This window comes from Leucoraja erinacea, chromosome 5 (genome assembly GCF_028641065.1).
Source record: "Leucoraja erinacea ecotype New England chromosome 5, Leri_hhj_1, whole genome shotgun sequence".
Taxonomy (NCBI): Eukaryota; Metazoa; Chordata; class Chondrichthyes; order Rajiformes; family Rajidae; genus Leucoraja; species Leucoraja erinaceus.
In genome coordinates, this window is record NC_073381.1 from 56,494,970 (window position 1) to 56,515,178 (window position 20,209).

General features: G+C 41.4%; 2 protein-coding genes across 5 annotated transcripts in view; one reads left to right on the top strand and one right to left on the bottom strand.

Moving 5' to 3' along the window:
• The window catches only part of hddc2 (HD domain containing 2), a 38,563-nt gene extending 21,927 nt beyond the window's left edge, over window positions 1-16,636 (top strand). The window contains exon 7 of the mRNA XM_055635677.1: window positions 16,427-16,636. The gene's annotated coding sequence lies outside the window, so the exon portion shown is untranslated. The remainder of the gene's footprint in view (window positions 1-16,426) is intronic.
• tpd52l1 (tpd52 like 1) lies at window positions 137-19,976 on the bottom strand. 4 transcript variants are annotated; one of them, XM_055635673.1, is made up of 8 exons: window positions 19,825-19,976; window positions 16,386-16,486; window positions 13,771-13,919; window positions 6,814-6,915; window positions 6,517-6,549; window positions 2,602-2,640; window positions 1,322-1,382; window positions 137-787 (listed from the first exon to the last, which is right to left on the bottom strand). In XM_055635673.1, exons 1-8 carry the CDS (start codon window positions 19,880-19,882, stop codon window positions 659-661), a joined length of 672 nt encoding a protein of 223 aa, XP_055491648.1. In that variant the 5' UTR covers window positions 19,883-19,976; the 3' UTR covers window positions 137-658. The 4 variants fall into 4 exon arrangements, with proteins under 4 accessions (XP_055491648.1, XP_055491651.1, XP_055491649.1 ...); XM_055635676.1 differs by lacking the exon at window positions 19,825-19,976 and adding an exon at window positions 19,652-19,670; XM_055635674.1 differs by lacking the exon at window positions 2,602-2,640.
• Window positions 19,977-20,209: the final 233 nt, after the last annotated feature.

A 20,209-nucleotide genomic window follows, 5' to 3' on the forward strand; every position in this document is an offset into this window, starting at 1 on the left:
CATCAACTCCATTTCCTCCTGTCCTAACAAAACTGGAGGAATTTTGTAATAATTTATGTGCAGTTTAATATTTTGATAGTATATTTAGAAATAGTGGTACTAGCTGTAAAGTAATTGAGACAATATCTGCAATTAATTCATTTGATCTTTTTATTTAAGGCACCAAATTGTCTTGATCATTTAGCTTGCCAAATGATATACAGACCACAAAGTAGTGTTTCCAAATAATCTGTACTTACGCATACACAATGTTTTTAACATTAATCTTGGAAAGGAATGTGCTGACTGAGCAAGCACCAATTTTACATTAACACAGAATTATTGCACATGGTGGATTTCAATGGAATGTGATATATTTGCAATAAAACAGGTTCTTGCTTACATTTGTATCCATTTAACAATATATTGTTCATGAAGTCAAGACTGGGTAATGAGACATTAAGTTCACAAAACAGGCTTTGGTCAAAGAAGCTGGTGTGAAACATTCTGTTGTAAAGTAACTATAAAACATAGACTGAATGCTTAATAAATAAAATGTAGAACCCTGCTGTTTTGTTGAATAATTTACTGTGTCGTCGAGTGTCTCTTCCTGAAATTGTTCAGAATAGAACGACGAGACTATTTTAAACAAAATCTTGTAATACCAAAAAGTAGACATTTAAAAAGGTCCGAAGTCTTCAGTATGCCGATACCCCAAGCTCGATTCCTGAACACTGGCGTTTGCAGCAGAATTCAACACATCTTCAAAACTTCCACCGCTATTGGCAGGTACACCACCAACTTTACACTACATTAATAAAAAGCCAATATTATTTACAATCTTTTTTCATTTATCAAGAGACAGAAACAGTTTAGTTAAGATCGGGAACGATTTGATGTACAGAGCAGGAAAGGGCTCCTTGCCACCTTACTGTCACAATTGGGTATTGCACTTTTGACTCTCCCCCTTTCTATATTTCATGGGCTTGGTTAGCGCCCAGCACAAACCCCCCATACTTCCTCCGATTAGGACTCAGTTCAGCTATTTTCCGTCTCCACTATACTTGTTCTTTCCAACATTCATTTCCAATTAATTGAATGTAAAATTAGCTTAGTAATTCGATTTTTGACAATCTTTTAAAATAATTCTTAGTCAAGATTTTATGCAATATTTACCAAATTAAATTTTAAAGTATTAACATCACAATGTCATATATACAAATGAAGGTAAAGCTATTTTTTATTTATATATAGCACAGCAATACCTAGGTCGAATCAATGCCATTGGGTAGGTTTGAGAGGTGTGCCAATGCTACCACCACATTGCCAGTAAAATCATTACCTTCAGACTGCTGACAGTAGTTTCCATCCGCTCTTCAAAGGATTTGAAAGTAGTTGAATTTCTGCGGTAATAGAAAACAATGATTTGTGTTTAATGAATGCATGGGCCAACTAAACAGCTTTCAAGAATCATTATTTTATAAATTCTTCTGCCACATTCACTTGTTCATTCATATAAAACGGAATTCACTTAGCAGAATTCCACCCTACGACTATCTGTGAGTCATTCCACATCCAATGACTCATAATTATAGTAGTAATTGACAGACCTATAGTGTTCTTCAAATATAGGCGTAAATAGTAACATTTAAAAACAAAGTGAAAACCTTTCAAATATCATATTGTAAATCTATCCGTCAACATGCATGTTAAATGGTATTGTACTATATAACACAGAACAGTAAACACATTATCCTATTTATAATGTAGCATAGGTTCACCAATGAGACTAGTGATGGGTCAGAGCAGCTACCAAATCAAATGCTAATACTATTTTGCGATTAAATAAGTTTTAGAACATATAACCTAAATATGCTAAACTAATAATATTCAGTAGATGTAATTAACAAATGATCATTGCCATATTAATGAATGATCATTTACATGACTGTATATTTTAGTGGAATCATAAATCAATTGTCCTGATTACAATAGTGCGACAAACAGATTGGAAGGTCAGTATGGGTCCTGTTCTGTAAATCAGTAATGCAGCTCCTTGTTTCTGCTTCTATTGTCTTTACTAAATAAATCACCCTGAAAGTTGGTTTTTAAGCTTGTATCTTTGCACCGTGACAATTTACAACATGAATGTAAAAATAGTTGCTTAATATCTGCAGCTACTAATTCACTCTCTATTATTATGCCCAGTAACTCCTCAGAGTTTATGGACTAATTGTATCAATAATTGCAGTACCATAAACGGGGTACAGGTGGATGTCTCAAATTTGTTTTGTTCAATATGTGGGGTATAGTAATTAAGGTTACAACTGTACAAATCCCCATGTATTTACTTTGAAACTAGTTTGATTCTGGCTTTATCATTTTAACTGACAAGCACTCACCCACACTTAATCGGAATACAATTGACCAGAAATAAATACTACTTGTCATCAGTTCACTACTTTAAATAGTTTAAAAGAAAAATGTTAACACTTTTGCAGAAAATGTTGTAACATCTAAGTTCTTTTTAAAATTACAAGTACATTTATCCAAAAGTTAAGATGGTACTAACAGTTTTCAAACTTAGCTATGCCTCTGTTCTACCAACACAACACACATTACCTCACAGCAGGCATGCTAATTGAATGCAGGTTAAGGTAACTGGCATGGAAGCATTAAGAAAAACAAAACAAATGTACTTTAGTCAAGTGAAAAAATAAGCCACCATTAAAACATTCATTGAAAAATGCCACTTAACAACAAATTAAATGAAGTGGTACACATCAATAATCCACACCTGGTCTTTGTTGGAGTTATCTAACTGAGAAAACTAATTTAGCTGCCCTAGATTTTCTCTAAAGCCATGTTTCTTATACACTCAAATTGTTAATCAATCATCACTGAATTACTAGAGGTAGGATACCAGATATACAGATCACCAATGGCTGAGCTGACTTGAAAGATGCATGGACTTCCCCCTGTTTTACATTGTATACTGTGAGGCTTCATTTCTAGAGGATATCCAGCCACAATTAATGTCTTCAAGCTGGCTGAGTAGCCAATCACATTGAAGGACGAGTACAGATAATAAGAGAGGTAAAAACTAGCCCAATCTTTCACTGACATTTAAACATTAATAAACAACCCTAGATTTCCCTGGTTGCCGCCTTCGCCTTCCTATATACCAATCAGCAATTGTCAAAATGGATCTTCCATGCAGTAACAGACAAAGTTCATTCCCATACTCTTGACAAAAGCCTGGCTACGATAAAGTCCTTGAGTTGTGAATTACATAATGTGGTAGGGCCTGTAGAAGCCCTGGCCACAACATTTAATATCTAAGCCGTGCACTCCAAGCTTAAGCATGTATGGTTTTGGTTTATAATTGTCACATGTACTGGGGTACTGTGGAGGCTATGTGAAGGACACAAACCAATGAATTCACGTTAATTGAATTCACATACTACACGCGTTTGTCTGTCCTCTCCACTAATTTACATATTTCTAGAAGTTTTTTCACAGCTCACCTCACTAATACCCAGTTTGTCTCATCACCTAATTTCAAAATTGTGCTTCAAAGATTCTAAAGATTGGAACACATTAAATGTAAAATAGTCAAACAGATTTGTGATTCTCAGCCTTTCTGAAATAGAGTCCCATATGTTGCAGTCAGTAAGGTTGGTATCCTCTATAAACACCTGATGCTATCACAGGACACTTATTAAAGTTGCTGGGTTATCCCGGATTCCTTTAAAATGCTAGCGTTCATAAAACAGGAGTAACTTATGCGATGAAGTTATTTTTACTTGTTTGTACAATTTACTTAGATTACCTTAATTAAGGCCCCATTAAGCTTGAAAAACACTTCAAAGAAATTGTTTTACATTCAATAGTTCCTTTCAACAAAATCAAATTGTTTGCTCTAAACATAAAAAAATATGATTAAACACTCTTTAGTCAGGAATGTTAAGGAAATGCAAAACTGCATTGGTTTACTTATTTACATCATGGAAACAGAATCTATCGTTGACTGGGAAATGGAAATATTACATGTAAACTTTTGATCCTCAAGCCCCTCCTCATACTTGTTACCGTAATACCAATTACTAATTACTTGTAATGTTTCGAGTCGTATTCTACACATCGACAACTTAAAGCACATAGCTCCATCATAGTGAACATTATAAATTGATAATTAAATCTCCAAAAAAGTTTGCTAAACTTTAGTTCAGCGTTGACAGCCTGTCTCGTCATTTTCTTCATTTGCTGTTTTGGTCTATTTACTTGTATGTTTTTAGTGCACCGTTAGTTTTTGTATTATGGGGGTTGGGAGAAATCATTTTTATCTCTTTCCTCGAAGGAGATGCGACTGTTTCATCGTATCTCCGTCGGCACTGCGGCTTTAATATTGTGAAACTGGCGGTCCCTTTGTTAGGGATCGACTGCGGGAGCCACAACCGCAGGAGATTCGATGCCCTGAATGCGGGAGCTTCGATCGCCCCGACCGCAGGAGAAAAGGAGGAAAGAAAGTATAAGCTATTTGCCTTCCATCAGTGGGGAATGTGAGGTCGCCGAAAAAACAAGATGGACGTGCTGCCTGCACTGGTGAGGACTCGGAGGGAGTGCCATGAGTGCAGTGATCTTGGTGTTTTGCGAGGACATGGCTCCATGAGGACATCCCGGAGTCCAGTGTGAGTGTGGACGGCTTTCCGTCTGTTGGGGCGGCCAGGGACTGCAGAGAAAGTGATAGCAATCGGTATAACTCTGGTCACAGCACTGTGAAAGAGCGTATGTGTGGCCCGGCCATTGAATTGATGGCTGTGGGTCTTTGCTTATGCTGTGTGACCTGGGAATTCTCACACACCGTTGTGGTGGCTGTTTGATTTTTGTGTGGTTATGTATCTTGTTGCTTTTTTGTATGACTGTTGGCAAGTCAAATTCCTTGTATGTTTACATACTTGGCTAATAAAATTAATTACAATTACAAATCAGGAAACCATTATTTTACAAAAATGACATCACATTTCAAAACACTACAAATTCTATCATGAAGGGACAAAATAGGAGTAAAATGCAAGTTATTTCCTTGAAAGAATAAATTGATAACAATATTTTACTACGCTAAATTATTTGGGTAAAGGACAGATTCTTGTTAATAGCATTGGAACGAACTGCAGATGATGGTTTAAATTGAAGAATGTCACCCATTCTTTTGCTCCAGAGATACTGCCTGACCCGCTGAGTTATTCCAGCTTTTTGTGTACCTTCCAGTCGGCAATCCGGCCCCAGGTTTGAACGTTGGCTTCCCAATGGACAGGATAAGAGTTTCAAAAATCAAGGCTAACACAATTGCATTAATTATCTAACAGAGAAGGTTTGTGTTGGGCAAGAAAAAGATGAGCACAAATGAGAACCACAGATGCTTCTACAGTTGGGCAAGAAAGTGCTTGATGGGACCAGTACTCAAGCTGCAGTATAAAAACTATGCTTGCATTTCCATATGCTTAGAAGTCAAATTTCAAAGTCAACTCATTCATCAAAATATGCAAAATAAAATCTGTCCTATTGTACCACATTGCCCTTTGACACAAAGATTCACCTTGAGACCACGGAAAACATGGTCCACCTCTCATATCTGAGCAGCTTCTTCTCAGCAAAAATAGAAACTGATGTTGAAATGCACCAACACCTTAAAAGTGCCAGCAGACTCTTTGTTCAACTGAGGAAAAATATATTTGAAGATCAAGATCTCAGACCTGGCATAAAACTTGCCCCTCCTAAATGCTTCTGAAAATGTGATTATATATAGCAAGCATTTCAAGGCACAGGAAAAATACCTCCAACAATGTGCTTTAATTGAAAGGTAAGCAAATCGTTGTCAGCATTCTTTCCCCACCTCTAATTACTCTGTCGGTTCTGTTGGGCAGACCATGTTGTTGGCAGGTCTAACACTAAACTGCTGAAACAAGACACGCCATCCTGCGCACTGTCATTGGAAAATAATCCCAGATGAACAGAGGACAAGATGCAAGGATGTTCTCAGATCCCCCTTGAAAATTGCAAGATTTGCACAGTGTCTAGAATAATCAGAGTGCAGAAAATGGAAAATGAGCATCTGCGGTGATTTTGAAAAATTCAAAGCTACTAATTGGGGACACACAGAACAAAACTGACCACCAGCCATCCACACTATCTGTAGAAGAGTCTGCAGTTCCCACATGGACTTTGCACCCCAAAATCCAAATAATCAGAGTGGAAGCAAGTCGTCCTTGGTACCGAAGGGCAGCCTCTTCAGCAAATGAGAATTGCAAAATGGTGGAATTAATGTTTATGTTAATAAGAACACGCTTGGTTATAACATGATATATAATACTCTTGAAAAAATATCAGGAAGAATTATTGATCAAGAAAATGCCCACTCAGAAATATTTGCAGTCGATCATGCACTAATAAATTAACCAAAATGAGAATAGAATTGTTAAATTACAATTCTATTTTAAAGGATAAATGAAAATGTTTGAGCTATTTTAATCTCACCTGCTTGGGAGCAGTAGACTGAAGTAATGCAAGCTATAGCAAAACAGTTAATTAGTTATAAATATTATGCAGCACAGACAGTACACTAAAAATATTCTCAAAATAATTATAGCATGAAAATATAGTTACAGATACTACAGACATTTTCTTACACTTAGATTTGAAAGATAGAGAAACCACATAATACAATTGGTAATTTTTACATGGCTTGTGTAGAATAAACGTCAATGTATGTTCTATATATAAAATTGCTGCGTAAGAAATAATTAAATCAAAATTATTTTCTCTTTAACTTACTTCATATCTCCTAGTTTCTTAGTAAGCGTTGAGCTTACATTATTTATAGCTGCTGATGCCTTCTGTCCTGTGTTATTGAAAGTCTCTTGTGTTTTTTTGTATCTTTTGGGGGAAAAAAATGAAGACATGACACAACTTGTTACAGAAATATTAGTTTCTATTTTAATCAAATGAAGAGTATAACTTCAGCATCACATATTGGAATGTAAAGAAAAACAGCAGTTGGTCTATTTAATTTGTCCCATTCAATCAACTTGGACCGAAGTAAAGTTCCATACTCTCCTGCAGCTTGGGAAAAGCAAAATATTGTTTCAAAGTAAATAAATTCGAAACCATCTCAAGGTTAGAGGGAGGTGGGGGGGAAAGAGCAAAGAATTTGAGGAAACACTCAAGTGTTTTCAGGACATAACAGTAACGCAACACCTAATATCAGCCATGATCATATTGAATGGCGGTGCAGGCTCGAAGGGCCGAATGGCCTACTCCTGCACCTAATTTCTATGTTTCTATCTAATTTATCTTTTACAATGGCATGAAATAAGACAGTCCCCATTTGAATGCTTTCTGTGCATCTGCTTGTTAGATGAGTCAGACACTGATTCCAAGTCCATGACTTGAAAGAGATTTCTGACTCCAGTATGTATGCATGCATGTGTGTACCTACACATTTTGCAACAAATGTGCAAAGAAATAACAAAAATCCCTATCCATTTTGATCTCCTTGAGAAGATCAAGCAAGCACCCAAAGCAATAACATAAAGCAAATTCCATTCATAATTAGGGAGCAGCAGTGCGAGTTATTAAACTCGATCTGCCTGCCTTCTCTATCTGCAGTAGAAGTTTGTACTAAGGGTGAACATTGTTTGATTGAATATTAAACAATGTTAAGTCTGCATTATGTCAGCTAGTGCCGAATCAACAAATAGCCACAGTGTGACCAGCCAGGGAAACGAATCAATGTATGAACTGGACTGGTGAAGCAGTATGTTCTAGTTTCTATATTGAAACATACATAAATTATGATCTGACGTTCTACTTTATCATTGTTGTTTTGGGATTTTCATTACTTTGACATGTGAAATTTGGTAAAAAGCAATTGAGCCTATTTCAGGAGGCAAGATGCATGGCCAAGCAAACCAACCGAAATCACAAAAGATTGGATAAAACATCTATTCACAAGCAGAGGTGTTTCACTATATCTGTGTTCTAACATAACACCAACAATTAACTACATGGTAAGACCATGGAAAGTGTGGACTGCTTCACGTATCTTACGAGCTGCCTCTCCCTCAAGACCGCCAAAAATGATGAAATTCATTATTGGCTTCAAAGTGGCCAAAGTCAGTACTATGTGGATGTCTGAACCATCTATGTGAGAAGATAAAGACATCAAAAAGATGTTGGTCTACTCAGTAGCAATGATCCCGGACAGCTTTCCTGCTTCTTAGACAGATCACATCTAGCAGGTACCACAAAGCAATCATGATGCCTCCCCCCCCTCCAAATGCACTGGCAGAATAAACATATCAAAGTGAGTGTCCTCTCCCATGTCAATGGGTCCAGCATTGAGGGCTGAATTACACTCAGGTGACACACAGCCAGAGCAATCACATGTTCCGCACTAGACTCCCAAAACAGACAAACAATTCTGAATTGTCTCACAACCACAGTGGACAGAGATAAAGATCCAAGAATGTTATCAAAGTCTTCCTTGTAAAGAGCACTCATGCCATCAACTCTTGAGATTATCTGGCTCACGCTTCCTAGAGTGGATGGGCAACGTTTGGAATGACATGGAGGATTGTGTTCATTTGTTGAAAACTAGAAAATGGCACAAATGGAAAAGAGTGTCACTTGCCAAATAACCCATTAGGGAAGAATAGTCTACATTGACAGCTAGACTCAAACATAAAGAAAAAATTATATGGAATATTGAGCATGTCATGCCCATTTTAGTTTTAACTGGCTGTAAAATAGTATCAAAAATTCATTTAACGTTTGTGTTATTCTTACAATATACTAGATCAAGTGCAGCCCCTTGGGTCCCATTCCCCCAACGCAATATGCCACCACTCACCATAGCCCCTAACTGCGCAGGCGCGGCTCATTCCCCCTCATCCCCCAGCACTCCCTCTCCCTCCCTCTTCTTTTCCCTCTCCTCCTCCCCTCCCTCACCTCTCCTTTCGCCTACCCTGTCATTCCCTCCATTCTTACATAACCCCTCTCCCCTCACTGCCCCCCCTCACCTCCACCCCACTCCCCCACTAAACACAATGTTTAAATAACATTAAACAACAATCCTTGCCTTCTCCTCCTCCCCTCCCCCACTGCACTGGGAGTTCTGTCATTTGTTAACATTGTAACAGGCAGGGCAAGTGGAAAAGTGGATTATTTAAAGTTTAAAGTGTGCATGATAAAAATATAACAAAAATCCGAGATTTAGTTTTAGCACTATTGGAGTAGCTTCGGGATCACACTAACACACACACAAACAAGATGACAATTTTAGTGATGTGAGGGCCAGGTGAGACCCGTCGGATCCCTGTCACATGGGAGGCCTGGTCCCCCAATGCAATATTCCACCACTCACCCATTGCCCCCAACTGCGCTGACGTGGCAATAATGTAAAAAAATAAGATCAATGTGATCAATCTCACTCTCCAACTTGAGTTCCCTATTCACCTCCTGCATTATCCTCCTTCTCCCCACCCTCCTCTGCTTCCTCCCGTCACCCCTCCCTCCCCTCCTCTCTTCCCCTTCCCCTCCTCCTCCTCCACTACCTCGCCATCCCCTTCCCCACCCCTATCCTCCTCCATTCCCCCTCATCCCCAGCACTCCCTCCCCCTCCCACTTCACCCTCCCTCTCTTTTCCCCTACCCTCCCTCCTTAACACCTCTCCCTCTCTGCTTCCCCACTTCTCACCTTCCCCCATCCCACAATGAAAACCGCGATGTTTCATTTTTAAAAGGAGTTTCTTTCCTGCGATTTTTAATGTAAATGGAAACCTCCCACTTATCTCTCCCCCCCCCCCCCCCCCCCCCCCCCCCCCCCCCCCGCACAATAAAAAAAACACAATTTTTTTGCAGATGAAACCTCTCCCCGAGAATTTGATTAGAACTGAGCTTTTTTGAAAATAGTGATTTTTTTAATGTAAATGAATGTCGGGATCCCATTGTGACGTCATACGCTGCTAAAGGGCAGTGCAGATGGAAGTGAATTTTGGCAAAGTGATTTTTGTAAAGTTTAAAATGTGAATAACTTGTAAAATATACCATCAATCTGAACAAAACTCGATACAACACATCACAGGACAATGGTGAGTAAGGTGTACCATTTTGGCATAATTTCCGGATCACACCCATCACAGATATGCACGCAGTCACGCACAATAACAAAGATGACAATTGGTCCATGTCATACAGGAGGTCTGGTTCCCCAACGCAATATTCCACCACTCACCCATAGTCCCCAACTGCGCAGGCGCGGGTGACGGGTTCCCACTGTGACGCCAGAGATTCTCGTTGTGACACGAGTCACAGCAACCCTCCCCCAACTGCGCCTCGCATCCCTCTTCCTACCCCTATCCTCAATTCCTGCCTCATCCCCAGCACTCCCTCCCCCTCCTCTTCACCCTCCCTCTTCTTTCCCTTCTCCTCCCCTTCCCCCCTATCTTTTATCTTACCCTCAGTCACTCCCTCCCTCTCTCCATAAACCCCACCTCTCCCTTCCCCCTACTCTCTGTCTCCCTGCTCCCCACCTCCACCAACCCTCCTCTGCTTCCTCTCCTCACCCCTTAATTCCTCTCTCCGTTCCCTTCCCCTCCTCCAGTACCCCACGGACCCTCTTCCTACCACTATCCACCTCCATTCCCCCTCATCTCAGCACTCCCTCCCCCACCCTCTTCTTTCTTCCTCCTCTTCCCACCCCCCCACAATGAAAATCACAATGTTTTTTTTTAAAAGGGATTTTTTTCCCTCGTGATTTTTTAAATGTAAATAGAAACCTCTCCACTATCCCACCCCACCACAATGAAAACCGCTTTTTTTGGGGTAAAAGAGACGTCCCCCCCAAGAATTTGATTAAAACAGGTTTTTTAGAAAATCGCGATTTTTTAAATGTAAATGAGTATCGGGATCCCATTGTGACGTCATACGCTGCCAATGGGCAGTGCAGATAGAAGTGAATTTTGTCAGTGCTTTTTGTAAAGTTTAAAATGTGAATAACTTGTAAAATGTACCATCAATCTGAACGATACTTGGCTAATGCACACCACAGGACAATGGTGAGTAAGGTGGGCCAAAAATTGTAGCGCTATTGTGTACCGTTTTGGCGTAATTTCAGGATCACACTCACGACACACACGCATACTAACAAACAAGATGAGAATTTTAGTAATAAATATATAGATAAGTATATAGTAGCAATAGTATATTTGCAAGCTAATTATTCATTATCAGGCTTTCAACAAATTGCAAAACTGTCAGAAATGTCTGTTTTGACGAGGAAACCCTAAATCAACTTATAATGTCCAGAGTCATCTGTGAAAGTTGTTACAGGGTGTACAACTGATCAAGCTTTCTATTTGCATGCTAAAGTGTCTCCCCTCTGCACCATTCCCTGAACCATGATCACCATATTAGAAATGAAGAAATAAGAAAAGGAAGATCATCCATATTGATCCCCATATTACCTGGTAGCGCAAAATTAGTGAATGAATCGACTAAAAAGGACAGCATTTGTTATAAGCAAAAAAAAATATTCTGGAGAATCCCAACGGATTACACAGCATCTGCAGAGGGACAGATTACTTTGGGAGTCGGGACTCTTCTTCAGACTTAGTGGGGGCAAGGAAGCCTGAAAAAAGAGACAGGGATGAGGTAAAACTCGGCATGTGATGGTAAACCTACCACTCTATGAAGGGGAAAAAATCCCCTCAGGTTCATATTAAATCTTGCTGGTGTGGGCAAGTTGGGCCGAACGGTCTGTTTCCACACTGTGGCACTCTATGAGTCTGCCTTTCATAATCTATGACCTATGCTTGCCAGAAACGTGGCGGGTCTTGAATACGAGTGTATTCATGTATAGTAACAAATAATTTTAGGTCCTTGAGTCCTGGCAACATGCTCAGTTATTTTCCCTGCACTCTTTCCAGCTTAATGCCATCTTTCCTATAGCAAGGTAACCAAAACGGAACACAATACCCCAAGTGAATGCTCACCAATGTCTTGTAGAACCATAATATAGTCCCAACTTTTATACTCAATTGCCTGACTGGTCAAAAGCTTTCTTCACCATCTGTCTAACTGCAATACTACTTTTGTTTTTATTCTATTATTACCCATGTCAGCATTTTGGATGAAACATAGTAAAGAAAACATAGTTCAAAAATCAGGCTCAATGTGTTTCATTTTATAAATGAGATGAGAATTAATTAAAAAACACAGTGCTTTTTATATCGCACCAGGGTCTCTTCCATAATCCACACCAGGACATCTGATATGTCCTCATTCTTCAGGGAACGGGGATTCCCCTCCTCCACCATAGACGAGGCTCGCACCAGGGTCTCTTCCATACCCCGCAACACTGCTCTCTCTCCCCATCCCCACACTCGTAACAAGGGCAGAGTCCCCCTAGTCCTCACCTTTCACCCCACCAGCCGTCACATACAACAGATAATCCTACGTCATTTTCGTCACCTCCAACGTGACCCCACCGCTCGCCACATCTTCCCATCTCCCCCAATGTCTGCCTTCCGCAAAGACCGCTTCCTCCGCAACTCCCTTGTCAATTCTTCCCTTCCCGCCCGTACCACCCCCTCCCCGGGCACTTTCCGTTGCAACTGTGTCCCTTTACCTTCCCTCTCGACTCCATTCAAGGATCCAAGCAGTCGTTCCAGGTGCGACAGAGGTTCACCTGTATCTCCTCCAACCTCATCTACTGCATCCGCTGCTCTAGATGTCAGCTGATCTACATCGGTGAGACTAAGCGGAGGTTGGGCGATCGTTTCGCCGAACACCTCCGCTCGGTCCGCAAGAACCTACCTGACCTCCCGGTGGCTCAGCACTTCAACTCCCCCTCCCATTCCCAATCTGACCTCTCTGTCTTGGGTCTCCTCCATTGCCAGAGTGAGCAACACCGGAAATTGGAGGAACAGCACCTCATATTCCGTTTGGGGAGCCTGCATCCGGTGGGCATGAACATTGAATTCTCCCAATTTTGTTAGCCCTTGATGTCTCCTCCCCTTCCTTAGCCCTCGAGCTGTCTCCTCCCATCCCCCAGCCCTCGGGCTCCTCCTCCTCCCTTTTTCCTTCCTACTCCCCGCCACCCCCTATCAGTCTGAAGAAGGGTTTCGGCCCGAAACGTTACCTATCTCCTTCGTTCCATAGATGCTGCTGCACCCGCTGAGTTTCTCCAGCATTTTTGTGTACCTGTGCTTTTTATGAAGATGTGTTCTTCCCCCATCATTTATAAACACACATTGAAATGAAGTAAGTTTAGCTAGATAGATTACAGTATTTTTATGGAGCACATTTGTTATCTGTGCTTCAATATTCTTCAAAATAAAATTTGCTGTCACTTTTTGTCAGTGTACAGTACTAATTCTGGTATAAAGCATCACGAGTACTATAAACACACTTCTACTTTGACCATTATAAGAAAAACCATCTGTAAAAATAAAACTGTTGCGAAGTCCAAACTATTCTCACCCAAGTACAGCATCCAACTTCTCATCTATACACCCGGAGACCATTTACCTTAGCAATGTTAACAAGGCACTTTAATAGCATCTCTTTAAAAAAAAAAGCTACACCCTTCAGAATTTAATCAGTATATCAACTGATAAATTTTGCATTAAGTATGAAATATTTGTTTGTTAAAATTAAAGTTAAGCATTTTTAAGTAGAACATGTACTCTAAGGTAAACCAAATGGCAAACTCGATTACTCAAAAACTTACATCACAGAAGTCTGCATATCATGCCAACTTTTGCTTAAGTTATGTTTTATTTCATTCAGTGGGGTAATACCCATCTTCTGCTTTATTTCAACAAGATGCTTCTCCTTGGCAATCAGGGTTTGTCGCAATGCAGAAATTTCCTCTTCTAGCTGATATGAAAGAGAAATTATTGATATATGCTAACCAGAAATCTCAATAGTTTACACTATTATTTTCCATTTGGCGAACCCATTCAACATTTTAAATACAATTTCCTTAGAAGTAGACCACTAGATAAAATTAATGCAATCATTTTGCAATCCAAAACATAATTTGCGTCTTAGAAAGGTTTTCAACAAGACTTTTCTGTCCTTGGCCTCTTCATTGCCAGAGTGAGTCCACATACAAACTGGAAGAAGAGCACCTCATATTCCACTCGAGTAGCTTACAACCTAACTACATCAATAGTCTTCAATTTCAATTGTTGACCCTTCCCATCTCTCTTTTGCCCGCTACCCCTCACTGGTGCGCACCCATTTCTCCCACCATCCAGTCATCCCGCTCTTTCTCCCCAACCCCAAGTATACTCATCTCCCATCCCATCTGTTCTTTCATACCCCATTTCCCCCCAATCCCCTTCCACCCATATTCCTCCCTCTGGTATTCCATTTTATTTTTCTTCTTTTCCTCATCCTTTGTCTCTTTTTCACCTAAAGCCGTTGTCATTATCTCCACCCATCTGCCAATCACTTCTGTCACCAATATCCAATTCTCACTTGCCAAGCTTTGCCCTATTTTCACCAATTTTTTTCCAACTTTCTCTTTCCTATTCCATGTGTCTGAGTAAGGTCTAGCCTGAAACGTTGTCTCTCCATTCCCTCCACAGATACTGCCTGACCCGCTGAGTTACTCTCTTGCACTTTGTGTTTGGCTCAAGATTCCAACATCTGCAGTCTTGTCTCATCACTTTCTTCATCTGCATGCCCACCTGACCTGCCACAGGGAACCATGCACCTGTAGTCCCTGATCTCTGTGTTCTACAATGCTTTCTAAACCATTTACTAAAGAAGTCCTGCCCTGTTTTGCATACCAAAGTGCAATTACCTCACACCTGTTACAGAGTTAACTTACCATTCCTTGGCCTGCCTTCCCAAATGATCAAGATCCTGTTATAGACTTAGATATCCTTCCTCTCTGTCCACTATACCACCAATTTTAACGTAGTTTGCAAATTTACTAACACTTTGATTGGATAATTTAAAAAAATTAAACTATCTTCTCAATGCACAAGTCAATTAATGTCTGTGCAATTTGGATTCGAGGCAAGGAAGATGATGAAGGATCTTCAGGGAATGATTAGAATAACAGATGCTAGAGGTTTTCTTGAAACAAGATTTTACTAGATGTAGGAGAGCAAATTAGGAACTGCACAGATAGAAGAATCTCAGAATGTATAGTTGAGAGAAAAGAAAGGAGAGCAAGTTTGTTGAACTAATTTTCCTCTGGGAAAAAAAAGGGATATCTGCAGGGAAGAATTACGCAAGTATGAATGACAAAAACAGGCCTCAGAAGACTAATCATGTGCACCTGGGTGCATATACTCTCAATGCCAGACAATTATAAAAATTAACAGGCATTTATTTGTAGAATTTGTGGAAAGGGAACACTAATACTGAACTGGGCATGAATTTTTGGATAATTTAAATCACATTTACTCACAATATTTGAACCTTTTTAACAACCACAAAGGCTGTAATCAGCTACATTTATTTTTGATGGCCTGCAAATTAGATGGTTCACAACAAAAAGACAAGCTATCGGATAGCTTTTCAGACTAACTTCAGAACAACATATCAGATCATAATATTAATATACAAAATACACTATCATACCTTAGTCATACTTTAACAGCCTGCATTCAGTTGGTTTTCATTGTTTGGAGTCTTAGTTTCTGTCATATTAATCTCAAAATTATTTCTTTTACATTAGATTCCAAACACTTTTCCCCCTCCCTTTTTGGTTGCAAATATGTATTTAGCTTCAGTTTATCAGTTGTTCCACAAGATTCCAATCAAATATTTAACAAACATGACCCTACAAGCAAAGCCGTATTTTAATAACTATTGGTTCAATGTGCAAGGTGGTACAGCTGGTGGACCTGACTTCCATTGCTTCTGCGTGGAATTTGCACTCTCACTCTGCAACCACGTGGGTTACTCGCACATGCCAAAAATGTGCAGGATTAGTGGGTAAAATGGCCACAGCAAATTGCCCCTTGGTAGAATCCTGTAGCTGATGGGAATGAAGGGAAATTGAATAAGGGATTAGCGTAAATGGTACATGTTGGTTGCCAGGGACTCTGTGTGCTGCTTAATTTTAATATAGGGGCAAAATGTTTTTGACCAAACACATTACGTTGAATATCATTTGAAGAAATATCAATATTGAATCTGGAGATCAGTGTGGGATCTTGCGATACAAAATGTCTGTCCATTCCCTCCCCACTGAGATCCTCCAGCACTGTTTTTCCACTTACGATCCCAGCATTTGCTGTGGCTCATGTCTCCAGGTTGATTTATGTCACAATCATACCAATGTTTTTTTTACCAAAGGAATTGACAATGTAATGAGCTTACCTTGGCTAATTCCTCATGAAGTTCTTCCTTTTCTATTTCAGGTTGCATGCCAAGGTCAATATTGGCACCTGGCTCACTAAAGCATTCAGTTTCAAGAAGAACTGTGAGAAAACAAGAATATCTTAGAGATCCAATCGATCAGCTTCTTTTTACAGTTGGGTCAAAATTCAATCAACATTATATGGACTGCAATCAATCAGAAATCATTTAAATGTTAGCACTTCAACTTAATAAATAATCTTTTAAACTAACAGGTGGTCTCTCATTATCGGATACGTTTTAAATGGGGCTGAATATTGAACTCTGATCCAAGCTTATCATGGAATGATTAAATTATTCCATGTTCAAGCTTGAAGTATTTAATAAATAATACCCTGAATAATGATAAATTAGAAAACTAAGAAAATCAAAAATTACTGCTCATATGATTTCCAGGATACGGTCGGATATGTGACAGAATCCTGAATGCTGGCCAGAAGGGAGGCTAGCATCCAGACACCCCAGGGTGTGAAAGCCCTTGTCAGCTTGCTCAGATATCAGAACCATGCTCAGAGCAGATGGAAATGTTCTTTCCCAGCAGGTTGCAGATTATAATCAGAATCTTGGTTGACCCAGAATCTCCACACTGGGCAAATTATCGTTTAGCCTTTTAAGTTCTGCGGTGATGGAATGGAATGACAAAAAAATAAATTAAAAAGAATATTCCAGGCAGTAGAATTTTAAAATTTGGCTTTAAACATAAGGCCAGATATTTTCTAGGTGCAGAATCCAGAAAGCTTTGCACTATCTTTGTTTCTAGGTTCATTATTATCCCTCAAGCAACATTAACATCTGTGGTAGGAATGTTACTAGAGAGGATCTTGAAAGATAAATTATGTGTGTGTGTGTATTGGACAGACAGGGGTTGATTGGAGATAGTCTGCATGGTTTCGTCAGCGAGAGAAAGTGTCTCACATTTGATACAGTGCTTTGATGTTGACACGGATGGAGTCTGCATGAAATTCAGCATGGTTCTACATGGTAGGCTGCTCTGGAAGGTTAGATCGCATGAGATCCAGCGATAACTAGCCAAATAGATACTGAAATGGCTCCAAGGTAGGAAGCAGAAGATGGTGGTGAAAGCTTGTTTTACGCACTACAGGCCGATGACTCCAAATCAAGTGATTAAAGCAAAGTTAGATAAACACAACAGGGAAGGTAAAGAAGGAATATTGAATGTTTTAATGGTTATTTGTATCATTTGCTAGTTTTCAGTTTTCAAACCCTGAAGAATGTATTTCCCTAGTTAAAACATGATTTATACAAAACATTTCCTGCACCCCCCTTAACCAAACACACAAGAAGCTGATATGTAAAAATATACTGTAGGCCACAGCATGAGTGCATTTCCTGTCCAATGGGATATTTAACCTCACATTTTATTGATGTCATATTCTATGTTTACATATTCTGTTGTACTGCAGCAAATAATAATTTCATTGTCCTATCTGGGACATATGACAATAAAACACTCTTGACTCAACTCTTGACTAACTGTTAATTTTGAATTGTAATCTATTTGACCGTCAACATTCGCCACAGCAAAGATGTGTTCTCAGCCTCCTACTATATCACCTTTATATTCATGTCTACGCAGCTAAATTCTGTTCTAACTCCATCTACAAATATGCATATGACACCATTGAGGCGGTCCATAGCTCAAATAACGATAAGACAGAGTGCAGGAAGGAGATAAAGAGCTCGGTGACGTGGTGTTGAGACAACAACCTCTCCCTCAATGTCAGCAAGACAAAGGAGTTAGTTATCAACTGCATTAAGTGTGGTGGTGTACACTGCCCAATCAGCGTCAATGGTGCTGAAGTGGAATTGGCCAAGAGCTTCAAGATCATGGGCACATATTTCCAAGAATCTGTCATTCAATATTACCAAGAATCTGTCCATTCACATTGAAGCTACGGTCTAAACAGTTTACTCCCTTAGGAGACTAAGGAGATTCGACAAGCCTGCAATGACTCATACCAACTTCTACAGACACACACTATTGGGTTGCATCATAGCTTTGTCTGAGAATAGTTCTGCGCAAGAGCACAATAAATTGGAGAGTTGTGGATGTTGGCACATCACAGCTTCACCGGCCACGTCTCCTTGCCCCTCATCAGGCATCCACGCCGAGGTACCCAACACCGTCTTCTGGCAATAAAATACCAAGCACCTCTTCCGCATACCAGATTCTCTGCCGCGGCAAACCAATGGTATGGCGATGGGCAGGATGTTGGATGTTCAAGAGAGAGGTGGAGGGCACCAGGAGAAGGGACCAGGGATGAGAAGGGGGTGATGGGTTGCACAATGGTGCAGCTGGTAGACCTGCTGTCTCACAGCGCCAGAGACCCAAGTTCAATCCTGACCTCGGGTGCCTTCTATGTGTTCTCTGAAACCCCGTGGGGTTGGGTGCTCGTCTTTTCTCCCACATCCTAAAGAAGTGTGGGCTTGTAGGTTAATTGGCTTCTATACATTTACCCACAAATATGTAAGGAGTAGAAAAAAAATGGAACTAGTGTAAACAGATGATTGATGAGCGACGTGGACTTGGTGTTCCGAAAAGCCCGTTTCCATGCTTTTCTCAAACTAAAACTCCAACCGAACTTCTTCCAGTATTTCCATCACAACCCACATACGACTTGACATGGGGAAACATCACAATATCCATAATTTGTCCCATCAATGGTGTCAAACTCCATCCAACTGCCCCACCTTATTCCGTTTGACAACTACACCCAACTCTGCCCATCTCCTCCTCTTCAACCACATCCAGTTCAACTACTTCCCTTCCCCCGACAAACTACACCTCCCCGTCCCAGTAAACCCTTTCCTCTCCAGCTGCCCCGTTCACTCTCCTCCTCTCTCCCCCGGCATCCTGCACCGCTCGCTTCCACCATTTATCCTTATCTTCTACTCCAACACCCTCCCCACTAACTCCCTGCCCCTCACCACAACTCCTCCTCCTCGCAACCCCCTCCCTCGGCCGCTCTCCGCACCGTCCCGTCTCCCTCCAGTATCCTGGCCCTCGCCGCCAGCATCCTCCTCGGCTCCCGTCCCCCTGCGGACATCCTCCTCCTCTCCGCCCCACACCGGGTCATAGGGGATAGGAGTAGAATTAGGCCGTTCGGCCCTTCAAATGTACATTCAATCATGGCTGGTCTATCTCTCCCACCAAACCACATTCTCCTGCCTTCGCCCCATAACCCCCGACATCGGGACTAATCAACCTCCCTGCTCCTCCCTTGTTTCCACCGCCGGCCCCAGGTCGCCGCTCTCCTCTTCCCCCGGGTCGGTCGGTCGGGGAGGCGTTGGGCCGAGGGGGCGGCGCCGGGATCCCGGAGCCGCGGACACAAAGCGGTCCCTCCCTCCTCTGTCTGTCTGTCCGTCCACGGAGACTCACCGCGCTGGCAGTCGGTGTGGACCTGGCGGCTGCCCACGTCTTCCTCCGTCACCTCCATCAGCCCCCGTTCCCCTTCCACAAACTCTCCTCTCCATCCCGTCGCTGCTCTCTGCGCCCAACGACTCACTCGACTCGACTCACTCGCCGAAGCCCCGCAACAGCTGGACCCGCACCTGCACCAGCACCCGCACCTGACCGCCCGCCAGCGCCGCCACCGGCCGGAGGACCCACACCTGACCGCCCAGCAGCGCCGCCACCGGCCGGAGGACCCACACCTGACCGCCCAGCAGCGCCGCCGCCGGCCGGAGGACCCACACCTGACCGCCCAGCAGCGCCGCCACCGGCCGGAGGACCCACACCTGACCAAAGATCTTATAGCGGGAGC